At 46.9% G+C, this 16,473-nt stretch overlaps 1 protein-coding gene across 1 annotated transcript; it reads left to right on the forward strand.

Annotated features, from left to right (window-relative positions):
• The first annotated feature begins 13,906 nt into the window (after positions 1-13,906).
• LOC108150940 lies at positions 13,907-15,443 on the forward strand. The gene has a single exon (XM_017279274.2). It carries the CDS (start codon positions 14,026-14,028, stop codon positions 15,157-15,159), a length of 1,134 nt encoding a protein of 377 aa, XP_017134763.1. The 5' UTR covers positions 13,907-14,025; the 3' UTR covers positions 15,160-15,443.
• The last annotated feature ends 1,030 nt before the right edge of the window (positions 15,444-16,473 follow it).

Consider the following 16,473-nt stretch of genomic DNA (forward strand, 5'->3'; position numbering starts at 1 on the left):
ACGTTCCCCAATAAAACAAAAATATTGACAAAAATATATAAGAACTCAGCAAGAGTATCAGTTTCAGAAGATCTCTATATGGATGGTATATGGTAATCCCCTAGGCGTTAAGTGGTATAGAAAAATTTTAATTCCAGCATCACACATCACATCGGATATGCATAGACGACACATAGAGATGATCGATATGTATGTACATCCCATGTGTGTCTGTATGTATATCCCATAAGGCACTTTATTAGCAGAAATTTGCAATTTGCTGGCAAAGTTCTATCGATAGACATGATACGAGCGTGTATCTCTGTTGTCGCTGTCGATCGTAATATATTATATATATATGTACATGTGTTTTTTTTGCGTATATCGACCCATACATATGTACACACTTACAATATGTAGAGGAAACCCTATGTCTAAGATTACATACAATATAATAAAGAGATCTTTCGTTTGCCATCACTTTTGATTGTTGTGTGCAGATTGAACAGATTGACAGCAAATAAACATAGATATACAGACATATATGTTAGATATAGAGATACACACACAGTTTGCCATAGCCGAAATCGGAGAGATCGGAGAGAGAACAGGCGCAGGAGCAGGAGCAGACCATACCGTTGCATGTATAAAACGATACAAAAGTAAGGCAAGTGAAACAATGCAAGTATTCATCAATAAACATAATTTCCAAACACAAAAGAAAGTGGAGTGGAGTGGAGTGGAGTGTACTATTTTTTGGCTGGGAGTGCCGGCAACGAAACCGGAGATCATCAACGGGCCGATATAGCCAAAGGAGCTGGAATGGGATATCGATATCGATATTGTCAGTGTAGTTGAATCCCTCCATTCAATTGAAATATACGATTGATGGCATATTCAATCAGTATTGGTTTGCATGGAAGGAGTTCAATCAATACCAACCATTGAAACCACTTAAATTGAACAATTCTGAACGAGGTAAAACTTAAGTTGTAGACCTGTAGGTTCGAAATCGATTGTATCTGATGGAACCCGACTGAAATTCAGTTGAAAGTGGTTGAATTCGATTGAAATAGATTGTAAGCAAGTTGAAGCTGATTGGACAAGGCTGATGTCGATGGAACCGGGTTGAACTATATTGAATTCAGCTGAAGTTGATTGCATCAGGTTGAATTTGGCTGAAATGTAGTAAAGACGTAACAAAAACTAATAATATGAAGAAAATTTAAGTATTAATTATTTGCAGACCCTAAGGGCCTGATCAGCGAAGGACCTACTTTCCCAGGAAATAAACCAAGCCCAAAAGATACTTCATTAATTCAAATCAGCCTGAAAGTATGCCATACTATTTAAATGAATCTGACTTAATTGCTTACAGCATAACCCCGCCGTTTCCTATACGATCTGAAGGTGTCATATATCCTCGCCATCGGCCGGATCGTTTGCAATCACTTTGGATTCAAGGATATTCTATTTCTGCCACCGTTCTTAAATGGAAGTCATTTTTATACTCGATACTCAATATGAGGGTATATTAGGGGTATATGAGATTTATGGTGAAAATGGACGTGTGTAACGCCCAGAAGAAAACAACAAACATACATTGACTCGATCATTGATGCTGTTCAAGGATTTATGGGGTCGAAACACCTTCTATTGGGTGTTACAATATCTACTCTCTGAGTATCGGGTATAATACGCGTTCAGCCCAAGAGTAGGCCATAAATGGAAGCTGAAATTGCAAAATTTGCAACATTCTTTCGCAACATTTTCTTTGAAACATATATGAACTCCTAAATTTGCAACATTCTTTCGCAGCACTGTCCTCGAAACATAAGTGAACCCCAAATTTGCAACATTATTTTTTAAATAATATATTTTAATTAATAATATTTAATTTATTTTAAAAATCATTGAACTACTGTGACCGATGAGGAGCTAATTTTACCGGTGAAAATTCATGAAAATTGTTCAAATTCAATTTGGTGCCGAATGATAGTAAATGATTGAGGCATGAATTCGGAAGAATGGTTTTGACATATTTTTGGAATATTTTTGCCCTTTCATAATCGATGCTCAAAAAGAGTATAGGGCTATATTAGATTTGTGGTGGTAGTGGATGTGTGTTATACCCAGAAGGAAGCGTTTCTGACCCCATAGAGTCGGAGCTGCCGCTCACAACTTTCCCCTTGTGATGCTTTTGAAATTCGCGATGGAACGGCTTTTAATAAAGTAGAGCCGCGACCCTTGATGCGGCTCACACCGTTCCCGCTTGTGTCGTAAAAAAGCTAAATTCGAATGAAGTTCATTGAGCTCGGTTGAAATAAGTTGAAGGCGATCGAACTAGGTTGAAGGCGGCTGAAATAAATTGAAATCGATTGAAATTTGTTGAAATAAATTGAAATTGGCTGCAATAGATTGAAGATAAGATAGATCCACCTACAATATCACCCTACTATGTAGTATTCACCCTGGTTGATGATCTTGGTGCTATATTAGACTCCAAGTTAAAGATCTCTGAACAAATTTCTACCATGGTAAATAGGGCCATTGGCGTGCTTGCGTTTATAAAGATGTGGTCAAAGGACTTTGATGACCCCTGAATTTTTGCCGAATAGTCTACTGGATTTTGTGAGGAAATGATTTAAAATTCCTATGTATTTATATACTCTGTACCGTAAACAACATAAAAAGAGCTTTTCATCCCGGAGAAGAAGCTCTTGATATGACTTCGCAAGAGATAGATTCGGTGAAATGGAGAAGCATCGAAACAGATCCTATGGGGATCCTTTAAAGAAGGATATCTTAACATTTGGGCGGAGCAACGATGACCCCTCACAGGATTTGGGAAACAAGACTCACCAAAGGCTTAGCTTCATTAACGGATCTTCCATATAATCTTACTGATCGGATCAAAAGATAATAATAAGTACTTCTGTATATCCATATGGAAACTATATGGGTCCTACTGTGCCCAGCAACTCCACTGCGTAATATACTCTTGGATATCTGGGGATACGGTGGGGTATGGAGGGTAGATGGAACTGCTGCTGGTGTTGCTTCTGACGATCCGGGCAAAGAGTCTACTAGTCTTGTCCAGTACTGCGTCATGTAAACGAAACTTTTGGGGTGAGGCCAGAAGACCAAATTTCTGGAGTGAAGTTCCAAATTCGAAAGCTCATAAGGCTTTACAAATTGATCCTTAAACTCAAGAAGATTCAAGCAATAGAATTTAGATTCAAAGAATTATGTGCTGTAAATACTTTAAAAAGCCGTACAAAACTGATATAAGGGAACTTTTTTATAGTTTAGGGATCTTCAATGGATCTTGAAAGGTACATGATTTTCCGAGTCAAGTGGAATATATTTTTCAATATTTTATTGTGCCAGCTCTGCATTTTAATGCCAAAATATGAAAATTCAATGAGTAGATAATGCAATAAAGTAGAAGTACATTTGGGATGGAAAAGGTTGGAAAATGTGTCTTTGCCGAAACCCTACCGAACCCATACCAATCTAACTCTTTCCAGCATTCAGTGTATTGATCACGAATCGATGGTTTCATATAAGACACGGGGTATACTCGCTCATCGATTATGGAAGGCTGTGCCATTAATAATAAAAATTATGGGGCGTTTACAAGAGGTTGTCATGACAGTCGTCTGACATTTATGCAACTTTACGAGAAGGAGGACAACGGACAACGGACTGGCATCACATCAGATTTCCACCCCGCAAGGACGCCACCCAGCCCGGGCCGAATGACAAGTCTATCAATTTTTCACACACTCCTGGCGACACCACTAGAAGGGCTGCCAAAGGGCCAACCCAAGACGGACCGAGTGTCGAGGGATGTCTGGGCATTTTCCGAGCGATTAGAAGGCCCCCCCTCCAGCATTCGCCGCGTCAGTCAAGGGGTAGAGCTCATCAAAGCCCATCAACGGCCGAGGGCATGCAAAATGTTGGCTTCATTGCACAATTTACCTTTCTCTTTGCGATCATTGCGATCTTTGGGTTTTTGTTCGCTGCATATCGAATGCAATAATTTCTGACAATTTGCGAAATTTAAACGTCATGAATTGCAGTGTCTTAAATTACAACATCGATAACCCTTCGCTGGCATCGGGAGTCTGGTATCTGGGACCTTCGTCCTTGGTCCCTATCTGAGAAGCTTGCATCTGCCATCCGCAGTATCCGAGCAAAGTTTTGTCAACATCTCCAGACCGGATCCTACGAACCCGTACGGATCTCTTGGGCGATCCATTTCAAGTTCGGGCCGAAGAGAGCCCGAGCTGTTTACTTACTTGAAGTTGTCCCGGTATCCCGCCTCCACCTCTTCGCAGTGGGTTCGGGCCAGTTTTGATTTTGTGACTTGTCATCCGCTGACAGCTCAATCAAGACAATGTCCTATGACAGCGCTACAATAACCGCTCCGAAAAATGTCGCGTCATGCTTGGCCAGCCGCAACAAGGAACAACATCCACATCCACATCCCCATCCCCAGCTACAACGGGAATGTCCCGAGATTTACATGACAAGTCAAGAGATGGGATGGTCTGTGTCCTGTCTGGCTCGGGTCTCTCGTATGTTCCTTTTTTTAAGGAGGAATCCTCCGGAATGCGGAAGGCACTGATCGAACCTGGTAGTCAGACCCGGACAGATGTCAATCAAATGAAATTAACACATCATCATTGGAAAAAGGTACGAGTACTCTTCTTTTTTGGGCTGGGAATAGGCCAAGCCCGCCTGGGGCGGGGGCCGGCCCAGACCCCCGATCCCTGGTTCCACGGTTCCACGGTTCCACGGCTCAGGCGGTGGTGGTTAAGTCGCATTAGGCGCTAATGTTTTTCTTTTCGATTTTTGCGATTTTTGCTTTCGCGATTATTGCGGTTGATTGCATTTAACAGAGCTCCGATTTTAATACCCTTCGCATAGGGTATAATGCATTTTCCCGCCACGAGAATGCAGCACGACTCCACGAAAGAGTGGTGTTCAAGTTGATATTTGCTATAGATCCGGGTTAGGGATTGGTTGAATTTAAGGATTCATAGAACGCAGTCGAAGTTTTCAATGGATCCGTCAGGGTATCTGAAGCTTCGACCCATCGAAGCTAGCCCATCCTTAGAGTATTTTTTTTTGCATGAATTGAAAAACCCTTACAGATGCACACACACACACACATTGGCATGGAAATGCCCGAGGTAGCGATAGGCCTAATGGGATTATGTAATATCATTAATCAGCCGACTGAAATCGGAATCGGAACTGGAAAGCCGAAGCATGACATGTGCCACCTTCCACCTTCCACTCAACTCAACCCACACACAAATGCCGCGAGAGAGAGGGAGGAAAACAATGGATATGGATATAAGGGGCAGCACAACCCCCATACCCATTCCCATTCCCATTCCCTTTCCAATCGACACGCGCTGTGTCTATGTCTGTAATTATGTAATTACCGATATGGAATACCGATACCGATAGACACTGACCATCGCATATCGCACTAATTGCATTAAATTGTCCAACACGACAACGATCGCTGACCAGATGACGCTGCCCGGCTCCTCACCGTATCATCTCATCCGATCCGATCCCGATGTCCTTCTTTTTTTGTTTTTATTGATACGCACGTAGTGGCTGTCCCTGCCTCCCCTCCCTCCAGCTCCAGCCCGTATGCAAGTTGTTTGAACTATTTTGATCGGTTTACATTTAATTGGTCATGCAGCGTTTTGTCCGAGCCCGAGCGCTCTATAATTTCTTAATTTCGAGCTCGGGCTCGGGCTCGGGCTCGTTGGTTGGCCGGCGCTATCATCAGGGGGGGTGGATTGAGTCCTGTCCGAGATGTTTCATGGCTATCATGGCACTTTCAACCAGGTGCAGATAGAAAACTACACTGCACTGATGTTTTTTAGTCCATTTGGGTCGCGGTGTAGTCTGGATTCTGATGGCATGAGGCGTACAGCACCCATCGCTGATGCAGGACGACTAAATTTATTCCCAAGAGTTTCAGCGTCTCTCTTAGACGGACAATCAATTAATAGTTTAGCGATAGTTTTGCCTAGATCTACATATTTGGTTCTTCAGTGAAACTTCCACTTATCTACTCACTTTCCCCGAAAACCCTGCAGAGCATTCAGTGGAAGTCCGCTTCCGTTCTCCAAATGTTCCAACCAACGCTGACCCTTTAAAAGTATATTAAATACAAATTATACAATAATAAAAGTGGGAGACAGCGGCACGAACCGCCTCAGGGGAGAGAGAGAGAGGGCTACGCAGGGAGTGTCCTTGTAAGCTAATTAGCCATGCAATATGTTTGGGTTGTGCCCGGTTCCCTCATCGATATGGAAATTTCCTGCCACCTTGATTGACAACTGATCTTCGTTTCTTGTTCGCGCTGATCCTCCCGATCCATCTGATCCCTTTGTTTTCGCCCAAACACTCATAAGTGATGTTCATGCGCTGGGACAGACAGGCCAGGAAAAAAACCGACTGCATAAAAAAAGGAAACATTTCCCACGTAGCCGAGGAGCGAGGAGCAAAAAAACTCCGCACCCTCAGAGATCGGAGAAAGGAGAAAGCAATGTTGTTGCAACCATAGCTAACAAGCCTGTAATTACTCGACAAAGATTGTTGCCATGTAACACCTTAATGGACTTAACGTCGGGGCCCTCGGGCTCAGGGCCCTGTCTCCGTCTCAGAGTCCTGGGTCCTGGGTCCCGGGTCCCGGGTCCTGGGTCCGACTGAGTGACGGAGTGACGTTACCCCCCCCTGACAGTGAAATTTGCATAAAAAATTCAGAAAATACAGAACCCGAAAAAAATGGAAATATGGAAATGAAAAATGAAAATCCGTGACCGTGGCCAAAGAGACAGAGCGAATCCTTTTTCGGGCTGGTATTTTGACATGACATCGTGGAAATATTTATTTGTCATCGCCTTGACAAAAGGATTAAAAGCAATCATATTTTACGGACATGGAAATCCATGTTGCACATCCTGGAATTAGCATAGGTCCGATCGGGCAGGGCGGCCAGGAGACGGGGGGAAGGAGACAGAGGGCCGGCAAATATTTTGACACCCAGTCCCGGACAAAGACAGTTCAATTATGAGCACACGAAGCAGATCAGTAAAGAAAGGGTTAAGGGGTTGAGAGTTTGGGATCGGGATAGGGTTAGGGATAGGCAGTTGACCAGCCGTCAGGACATACACGGACCGAATACAATACAAATCTGAACTAAGTCGGCTTAGGCCTAGACAACTGTGGCAAGATCAGCGCACATTCACACTCTTTCCTCGCAAGGGTCCGTCTTCCCTTGGAACAGCTGCGCTGGTTCCCCAGTTACTCAGTTACTGAGTTCCTTATCGTTGTCCCACATCGGGTGTCCTCACTAAATGCAGCAATTAACTTAAAGACTACCTCAAGACATCCTCTCCATCGGAGAGTCTCGGCGAGAGACGCTGAGCGAGGGAGTCAGCCAAGCGGATAGTCCAAGTCAGCCTCTAATCGTAAGTAGTTGCACTTCCGACAATTACAGGACGGGACAGGACGAGCAGAAGAGCTAGGGCCAAGTTCTTTCTGTCTTTCTGTATTTCAGTATTTCTGTGGGGGAGTGTGCAAGGGAATGCGGTAATGATTGCGGTTAAGTTCTGCTCCTCGACTGCTTTCTCAGGGTCATAGCTGGCTGGACATCCGCGATGTCGCCGTCCCCTAATTGGTTTTCCATATAGGGGATTTTTCTTCGCTGAGCACCAGAAGAAAGCCAGAATCGGGCTCCTCCAGCAGCCGCAGCCGCAAAAGGATAATAGGCGAAACGTCCGATCGTCCTTAATCTCAGTAGCCGCGACGGCCAGCTGCCTACAACCACCGCACTGAACCGAGCCGAAGCACATTGCACCGCCAAAGACCTTGGGATTTGCTCTAATTTAGTGAGCCGGACAGGGGAATACGTTTTGGGCAATTTTTGCGGAAAGGAAATGAAATTGGCTCATCTTGTGACCGGTGAGTGGACAGATCCTTTGTTGCAGTCCGGCTGCTAGAAGGTTCCGTTCGGCTCGGCTCGGTTCGGCTCGGCTCGGCACTTTCACGCTTCTTAGACTCGCATCCTCACAGCGTGTGGAACGTGCGGCCATTCTAGAGCCTGCGACTGAGACAAAGACTTCGAGGCCAATAAATCTGCTCAACGATCGGCTACGCATCGGCAGCGCATCAGCTCTGACAGGACCCTATTGTTTTCCTTCAAGAGCTCGTGAGCCGAACAAAAGCTGGACCAAGCGGAGCTCTAGACGAATGCAGATCACCTCGAGAGCTCATCTCGATTGCCGAATCGGGCCATAAAACCAGAGGCGCCAATTGTGGTATGCAAAGGAGGCGCCGCCCGACCAAAGGAACCGATCACAGCGGTTACCTTTCGCACAGAACTGTACGCAACTCTTTACTTTCAATCCAATATCTTGTATCATATCATTTATTAATTGTATGGGAATTGATTTCAAGCCAAGGTCAATGCATTGATCTCAATGATCATGTCAAAATCTCTAGATAACGTTCGAAAACGGAATACTTCTTTACGAGTATAAAACTTTGTAAAGTATTGTATAAGTTGCATAAATCATAAGCTCACATACTCGTAAATCAATACTGACTGAGTGCCTGGTATAAAAGTAGATCCGCGGACCTTGCCGCTTTTTGCTCTCGTCTTTAAATCCATAGATTTTTCTCTTTACTTAGAATCTAGTCGAATGCTCTTCCGTTTTAAAAAAGTTCAAACTACTAAACTGTTACTAAATATTCCATGAAAATGAAGACTACAAATATTCCTGAATACTTTTAATCTATTCCCGAGCTCTGTGGACTTGATTCCACTTCAAGTGGTCAAGGACTCCCCATTCCCTGAGGTGTATATGAAGATGTCTCATAGTGGCTCTGCCATTTTCGGACTCGACTTTGGTTCGTTGTCCCTCAGCTATCCGCTATCCGCCCCATATATAGTAATGCTCGGCACTTTTTTAAGTGGGTCGTTGAGGCCATTCAGGACCTTGGCCACACCCAGCAATTAGAAGGGGCCCGGCCTAGTCGGTCCTCGAGCCGCTACGATCTGTTGCGATCTTTTTTTAAGTGTGCAAAACTGTCGCACATAAATTTTAATTAACTTTATTTTTAATTGTTGCAAATTTATGAGGGGAGGGGAGGGCAGGGGCAGGGGCAAGGAAATCTTCTACTGCTTCCACTGCTTCTGCTTGCTGGTTCTTCCGGCGCGCCGTGTCTTTTGTGGGCAGCGAGGCAAATGACAAACGAACAAACCCAGAAATGCAATCATCTTGGGTAGGGTAGGGCAGAGGTACACACTCGACTAGGACCGCGATGCAGGGATCGGGCCCGAGGATCCCTTTTTCCTGCCTGTCCCTGTGGGACTCTCAATTTTTGCTCTAAATTATTTGCCATAATTTCAGCCCGTTCCCTGCGCCCCTTCCCCTTCCCCATCCCCTACGGCCATGCAATTTCTTTAATTTTTGTTCTTCTCATTTTGCCCACTTCCCCTCCCCCTCCCGCTCCCGCTCCCCCTGGAAAGGCATGCGGCACGTCACTCAGGCCGCATCCTTTCCTCTCCTTTCCTTTTCTCCGCTGCTCGAATTGTCGTAATTTACTTCTGCTTGTTGGATGCTGCTGCTGTTGCTGCTGCCGCTGCCGCTGACGTCGCTCTAGCAGCAGACATCTCCCGTTGTGTGTGTGCTCTTCATTATGGCATGCATTGTCTTGTCTTGCGTGCTCGCTCTCGCTCACGCTCGCTCTCTTCTCCTGCTGCATGTCTTCTCTGCCTTGCCTGTTGTCTTGCTCGCTCATCTATTGGCTTGCTCTCCTTCTGCTTCTCCATCTCCATCTTCTGCGCTCTTTATTTTTTCAGGGTCACATCAAGTCTGAGCGCGCTCGCACTTCCACTTCCACTCGGGCCCGACCCGACCCCTCCTCCTCCAGCTCCGTCGGCTGCTCCTGTGGGCTACAATGGGCAATTTCAGCACAGAATTGCGTTCGTTTGAAAATTGTCTCGTATTTGACAGTTGACAGTTGGTCGACTTTTGAGTTGGAAAGTTATGAGCGTAAACATACACGGCAGTGGCCGGGCCGGGCCGTGCCGGTATTCGGGTCCGTTATTGCCATTATCCTTTATGTACCTATGCTGCACGGTTCTGCCAACTCATGGCAGAGCCGGCATGGCAACCAGCCTCTCGTCCCCCTGGGAAAGGCTGCCGTAGGCGTTACAGTGTTAAGGGATACGCTCGGATGAGATCATTTCTGGCGAAAAAATAGATCACAAAAAACTTATGAAATCAATTAATCATTTTTCGTGGGTTCCGTTCCGTTCGGTATGATTATACAATTTTTATATTTCTCTATAGTCCCCACAAATCCGTTAATGAAGTCCTGACATTTCATTCTTCCATTTCCAATCTGCCGCAGGCGCTAGAGTGTGTCCCTTGGGACACCATAGGATTATATCATTTCTGGCCTATAATAGTGCAAAAATAAGTTCTGCAATCAATAAATCATTCTTTTTTGTGTGGTTCCGTTGCTTATGATAATACGAGTACCATTTTCCCCATAATCTTCACAAATCGGTTAATGAAGTCCTAAACATTTCACTTTCCCATTTCCCCTTTTTTGCCTTTTCCATTGCTGTCGCCCCTCCAGCCATTCCTCAATTCCTCCGTTCCTTATGCAAAACGCAAACAAAGCCGCGCGACACACATTTGATACACTTTGGGCCTTTTTGAATCAGTTTTTTTGTTTTGTTGGCGGCGGCGGCGCAGCAAATCAAATGTCAATAAATTTCGCACACAATGCAAAGCAGAAACGCATTAATCTCCTGCAACAACACACTGCCGCAGGATCAGAGGAGAGGTAAAGGGCTGCATGCGCAAGCGGAATCGAAATCGCAAGCGAATAAATATGCAAAGGTGAGCGAGCGAGCGAGCGAGAGGAGAGTGTGTGCCGTGCCGTGGCGTGGCGTGGATTTGAGAGAGCGAGCCAGGCAGCGAACCAGAGTGAGAGAATCGCCAGGTTTATGCCCCATTGAGCATTGAGCATTGCCATTGCAAATGCGAATGCAAATGCGAATCGCTCATGAAAGGCAAAGAGTGAAAGTCAAGTGGCACTTCGTGGACGCGCTCAGAGAAGAGGGCGAGTAAACACCAGACAAAGACTAGCTTCGGGGCCGAAGCTTTTGATACCCTAACAGATCGAACAGGTTATGGTGGGTGATGCAGTCGGATGAGAAGACGAGGATACTTCCTGCTCTGCATTGCAAGTCCATAACACCCTTTGCAAGGGTATCAAAATGCATGCGCACTGCTCTCTGCTCTCCTGCGGGCAATTTGCATAGCGATCGTGATCGGACGGGCCGGGCCGGGTCGGGTCCTCGGCTGGCCCTCAACAGGCACTCGTTTTCTTGTCCCCGTTAATTAAGCGTAAAATCGTCGTACACTAAAAAGCGACAACAAAAAGCCGACGAAAATTCAAATTAAATTTGAGTGGTTTTTTGTGCATTTCTTTATAGATGTATGTGCTCGAAAGCCGCAGAAAATGCGAGGATTATGGTAATTTTGCCAGGGAAACGGATCGGATCGAATCGGAGAAAACGAAGACAGTTCGGGACCATGTTCGGCCACGCCTCTTTGGGAAAGGATGCTCGTTAAATCAAATTAATCAACACGTTAGGCCCTGTGGCTGAGACGGTGGAGAAGGGGATCCCCAGCATCGATCGGCTTCGATCTCTTTTGGTCGAAAACTCTCTCAAAAACCCATTTAATCCTTTTGTGCGGCTATGTAAACAGCGATAACTCAACGGCACAAAAAAACCCGCGCCAAAGGGGACAGACAGGATATTCATTACCGGCGGCACCGAGACGAGAACGTAGAAAAGAGGCAGAAAGTAAACCAAAATGGGATTTCGCAGGGGAGCGAAGAAAAGAGTTGAAAAGTTGAGAAATTTGCAGCGGTTTCTGCTCGGGGATATACATAGGTACGGAACGGATGGAACGGGGCAATCAATTAACTAACCCTCACAGCCGTTGTGCCGTTGTGTTGCAGGCACAAAGACGATCGAAAGATAGTCGGAGCAGAGCAAACAATGAGAGCAAAGGATAGGGATAAGCGAAGAAAAGCAAACAACTTTCACCGCAAAAAAAGAGGCGAATGAAACGTGCGAAATATACGATCCTCGCTAGGAGCAATCTTTCAGCAATATTTCTCCATCTCCGTTTCCATCTACGGGGAAGATCGCAAATAAAGATATCAGAGAAATGAGGGAAAGATGAAATCGAAGAAATGCCCGAAGAAAGTGGTTTTGGTCCTAGATGTAGATCCTTCGCTAGATAACCTACTTTTGGTCACGGATACTTTGAGTGATCGCTGAACCGATCGATGGCTGAACGAGATCGTTGCCTGTCCACTCTGACGATCCCTCACATGACTGTGCTCTGCTCATCACTTGAAGATCACTTCCATCTCACTTGAATATCCCTTGAAGATCACTTAGCGATCACTTCACTGGCGGTTCGGTGGCGCTTAAGAACCCGTAGGTCGGAAGCGTAGCTCAAGTAGGCCCAACAGCTGGTCAAGAGCCACAGTCACAGTGACACATGTGGGCAGTTATTACTGATACTGATCTGTCATCAATAATTTAGATCTGTTTATTATTTCCATATTCATATTTTTCGACTCTCCTTGCGTCGATCTGTAGACGATCTCCCACGACACTCTTAGCATTTACCTTACGTTTACTCCAGAGACCTATAAGGTTTATAAGACCGAAAGAAATTCAGTTGATTGGAAGACTATTTGATATACGAGTAGTTCTAGATTTGAACGCAAGTCTTCTTGAAGATGGTCTTTATTCACTTGAGCTTCTTTTTTGCGGGCCCTTTGTAGGGAGTACCACTAGAGATTTCTGATCGCATGGATTTCATTCTTATGCGACATTCCTTCAGGAAACTTTGTTATTTTATGACAAGCAAAGGGCGACAGCAGAATCATCACTAAAAGTAAAACAAATCTATCTGAATCCACTTGAAACATGAAGATATATGCTACATATTGTTTAGCAGGATCAGATCTGACTTCTCTTTTCTGGAGCTTGGCAGTTCTCCAATCTGACCCCACTAGTGAGGGAATGTTTCAGTGCAGGTCCTTGGTTCTCATCGTTTGCAACGTTATAACGTTCGAGCGTTTTCTAACGTTTTCCAACGTTTCCTCCCGGAAGTGGCGAACATTTTCAATTATGAGAAACGTGAGTACGAGTATACTCGCACAACTGTCATTTGTGGCCGCTAAAGAGCCGCAATTAATAGCTGATGTGAGACAAGTGGCAAGGAGGACGGTAGGCAGGAGCTGCCCCAGTCGCAGGAAGTTGTCCGATCTACGCTCTGTTCGGGCCCGTCCGGGCTTGGCTAATTAACCTGGCTGCTCCTGGGCAAGTGGCGAAAGGGCCTGTTGCTGAAGCTCTCGCGACCCTCTCGGTGACATTCAAATGGGAAGGAAGGGCAGGGGAAGGAAACGATAACTTCCTTGAGCGCGGGGGAATAAAAGCAAATTTAATAACTGAGCGATGTCTGGCCTGATAGGGATCTGGACGTCATTTCGGGACGGGACTGCTGAACCGCACCAGGAATGGGCCAGGAAGGTGGGAAAGGAGTTGGTTGAGGTGTCGGAAGGCATACTCGTACCAGGGACTAGCACGATGTAGCAGTACCAGTGCCAGAACTCCCAAAATTTGTGGAGAAAGCAATGCCAGAGGAGGTGAACCAGCACAGGGATAGAGAGCGAGAATGAGAGAGAGGGAGAGGCAGGGCACTCTCAGAGTCCTTGGCCCTGCAGGGTGCGCTTGCGCAACAACCCCTAAGGATGCGAGGGGTATAAAACGCAGCCCTCGCCCCGTACCGCTTCAGTTTGTCAGCGAGAGCCGTCGAGAGCAGTCGACAGAGATCTAGGATCGCAGCAGTATCTTGTATTTTCCCGAGCCCACGAGCCCACCAACCGACGAACCCAACCATGCTCAAGTGGACCGCCTCGGCCCAGCGCCTGAACGAGCTGCCCGCAGCGGAGGAGATCCAGCATCCCAGCCAGACCCGGAGACTGCAGCGCCGGCAGCGGCGCGAGCGCAGGGCCACGATAGCCAACAAGGAGAACGTATTGGGGATGGACTACGGCTACACCTCCACCCCAGTGCCGGCGGTGGTGCGGCTGAGGAACAGTCCCCTGGTCCTGGCCCCGCTCAGCGACATACGGAACGTGACGCCAGAGCCGCGCTCCGCCTCGCCCCATCTGCGACAGCAGCAGCAATACCAGCGCGTGCAGAGCGTCCACTATGCCAGCACGCTGCCCCGCTATGCGGAGGAGTACTCCCCCAATGCCGCGACCCTGCTGCCCAGCGGCCAGCACCTGGCCATGCGGGGACTGGCGCCCCTGGATCCCTTCCTGGAGCAGCCCCGCTACATTTCGGCTGCAGGGAACAACCAGCAGCAGCAGAAGCTGAAGAAGCGCAAACTGGAGGCGGACTTTGTGGCCACCATGGAGGCGCCGCCGGCTACGGTCCAGCCTGCTCCACAGTGCCCGGTCACACCGCAGCCGCCCTCCTCCGCCCAGCTGGGTGACCAGACCCTGGACAAGCTGATCGACGCCATCCTGGACTCCGCCTGCAAGGCCGATGCCAGCGCCAAGAAAAAGCCGCGCCGCTCCACCTTCAATCTGCGGCGCCGCACCCTGGTCAAACAGCAGCTGGAGTCGGACGGCGTCGTGATGCTGTCGCCCTCCTACGCCGCTGGCGACGATCCGGCCAGCGATCTGAGCTTCGGCACCCTACCGCTGCCGCTCGGCCTGCCCCTGACCCTGGTCCCCACCCCGGAGCCAGCCTCGCCAGTGACGAAGTTGCCACGACACGTGCTCCTCCAGATGCCTACGCCCACGCCCACTCCCACGCCTGCTCCAGCACCCGTTCCTGCTCCTCCCACTGTGGGGGGGGACAACACCTTCTGCCTGGAGACGCCAGTGAGGAGGCTGAAGCGCGGCAGGGAGGCCCAGCCGGCGTCACTGGTGGCCAAGGAGTCGCCGCTGAAGCGCTACAAGGTCGACGAGCGCAACTACTTCGAGGTGGGCCTGGCCCTGCCCTCATCCATATATGTCTAAAGAGAGAAATCGAGGAAACGAGAGATAATGAGGAGAAAGCCGACGCTGACAAACGGGGGAAAACGCTTAACCACGACGCTTAACTAGTTACTAAGCCTAAACTAAGTCCCACTTCTATTCCTGTACATATTTCCCAATTATTTTACAAGTATTCTCATCTTAAGTAATTTATTTCCATCATTTTTTTTTGCACGCTGCCGTTATGTAGTTTTTGTATTCCAACCATTTTTTTCATTATTTAATTTTAAAGAAATATTTATTATCATCGTATCATATAAATAAATTGCAATTTTACAAAAAATATTCTCGAAATTCGAAAATTTGTTGGTCTATGATTCTAAAGTAGATTATATTTGATGGAGTATACATTTTCCCACCAAAAACTAGTGGGTTAAACTATCTTCGCTTAAGAACCCACTTCTTAGACAATATATTGAGACCCACACCCATCCTCTGTGGTTCGTACAGAAGTCGTCTAGTAAATTCGATGACTTTTCGGAGAGAGACCTGATATCATCATCATTATCATTGTAGCTCTGTTATTGGGTGTTCTATAGGATATTCCACGCAATGGCTAAATGGAAATCTTGGATCTATGCTGTCTTTCTTCTTCGCTCAAGAATCCCCTTCTTAGACAATATTTTGAGACGCAGACCCAGCCTCTGGGGTTCGGACAGAAGTCGTCTAGTAAATTCGATAGCTACTCGGAGAAAGGCCTGATATCATTATCATTGCAGCTCTGTTATTGGGTGTTCTATACGCAATACGTCTGGCTAAATGGAAAACCAGGATCTATGGTGTCTTTGCCAAAGTTTGGCACAAAAAAGGATGTGCTAGAGTCGCATATTTACGCAGTTGCCTGACCAACCGATTGGCTTTGCTTGTGCTGGGAGACCCAAACAAACAACAGCGAGGATGAACAATGAGGAGCGTGTCCCTAGATCAATGATCAAAGAGCAGGTACATTCGGCATTCGGCCAGCAGGGATAATGCGGATCAGCGCGGTCTTGGCTCAACGCCCCCGTAGACAAGCAGCGGCACCAGCTGTCCAAAATTCCCTTGTTTCCAGCCTCATAGTAGCTCAAGACACGGGACACAGGACACAAGACACGAGACACAAGAGAGAGAGAGAGACACACACATGACACTTGTTAACACTTTGACGCCCTCGCACACGTTTTTGGCACTGTAACTCGATTTGAGTGCCAGTCCGATCCGGGTTTAGGTAGAGCCCGTAGCCAGGAGCCCAGGAGCCCAGGAGCCCGCTTAATCTGCCGCTGCTGATGGTGTAACAACCTGTGCCATGACCTGTCA

This window comes from Drosophila miranda, chromosome XL, assembly GCF_003369915.1.
Source record: "Drosophila miranda strain MSH22 chromosome XL, D.miranda_PacBio2.1, whole genome shotgun sequence".
NCBI classification, from domain to species: Eukaryota; Metazoa; Arthropoda; class Insecta; order Diptera; family Drosophilidae; genus Drosophila; species Drosophila miranda.

Excerpts from the sequence above, each read along its gene's own strand:
- LOC108150940 (XM_017279274.2), top strand. The coding sequence starts at position 14,026 with ATGCTCAAGTGGACCGCCTCGGCCCAGCGCCTGAACGAGCTGCCCGCA.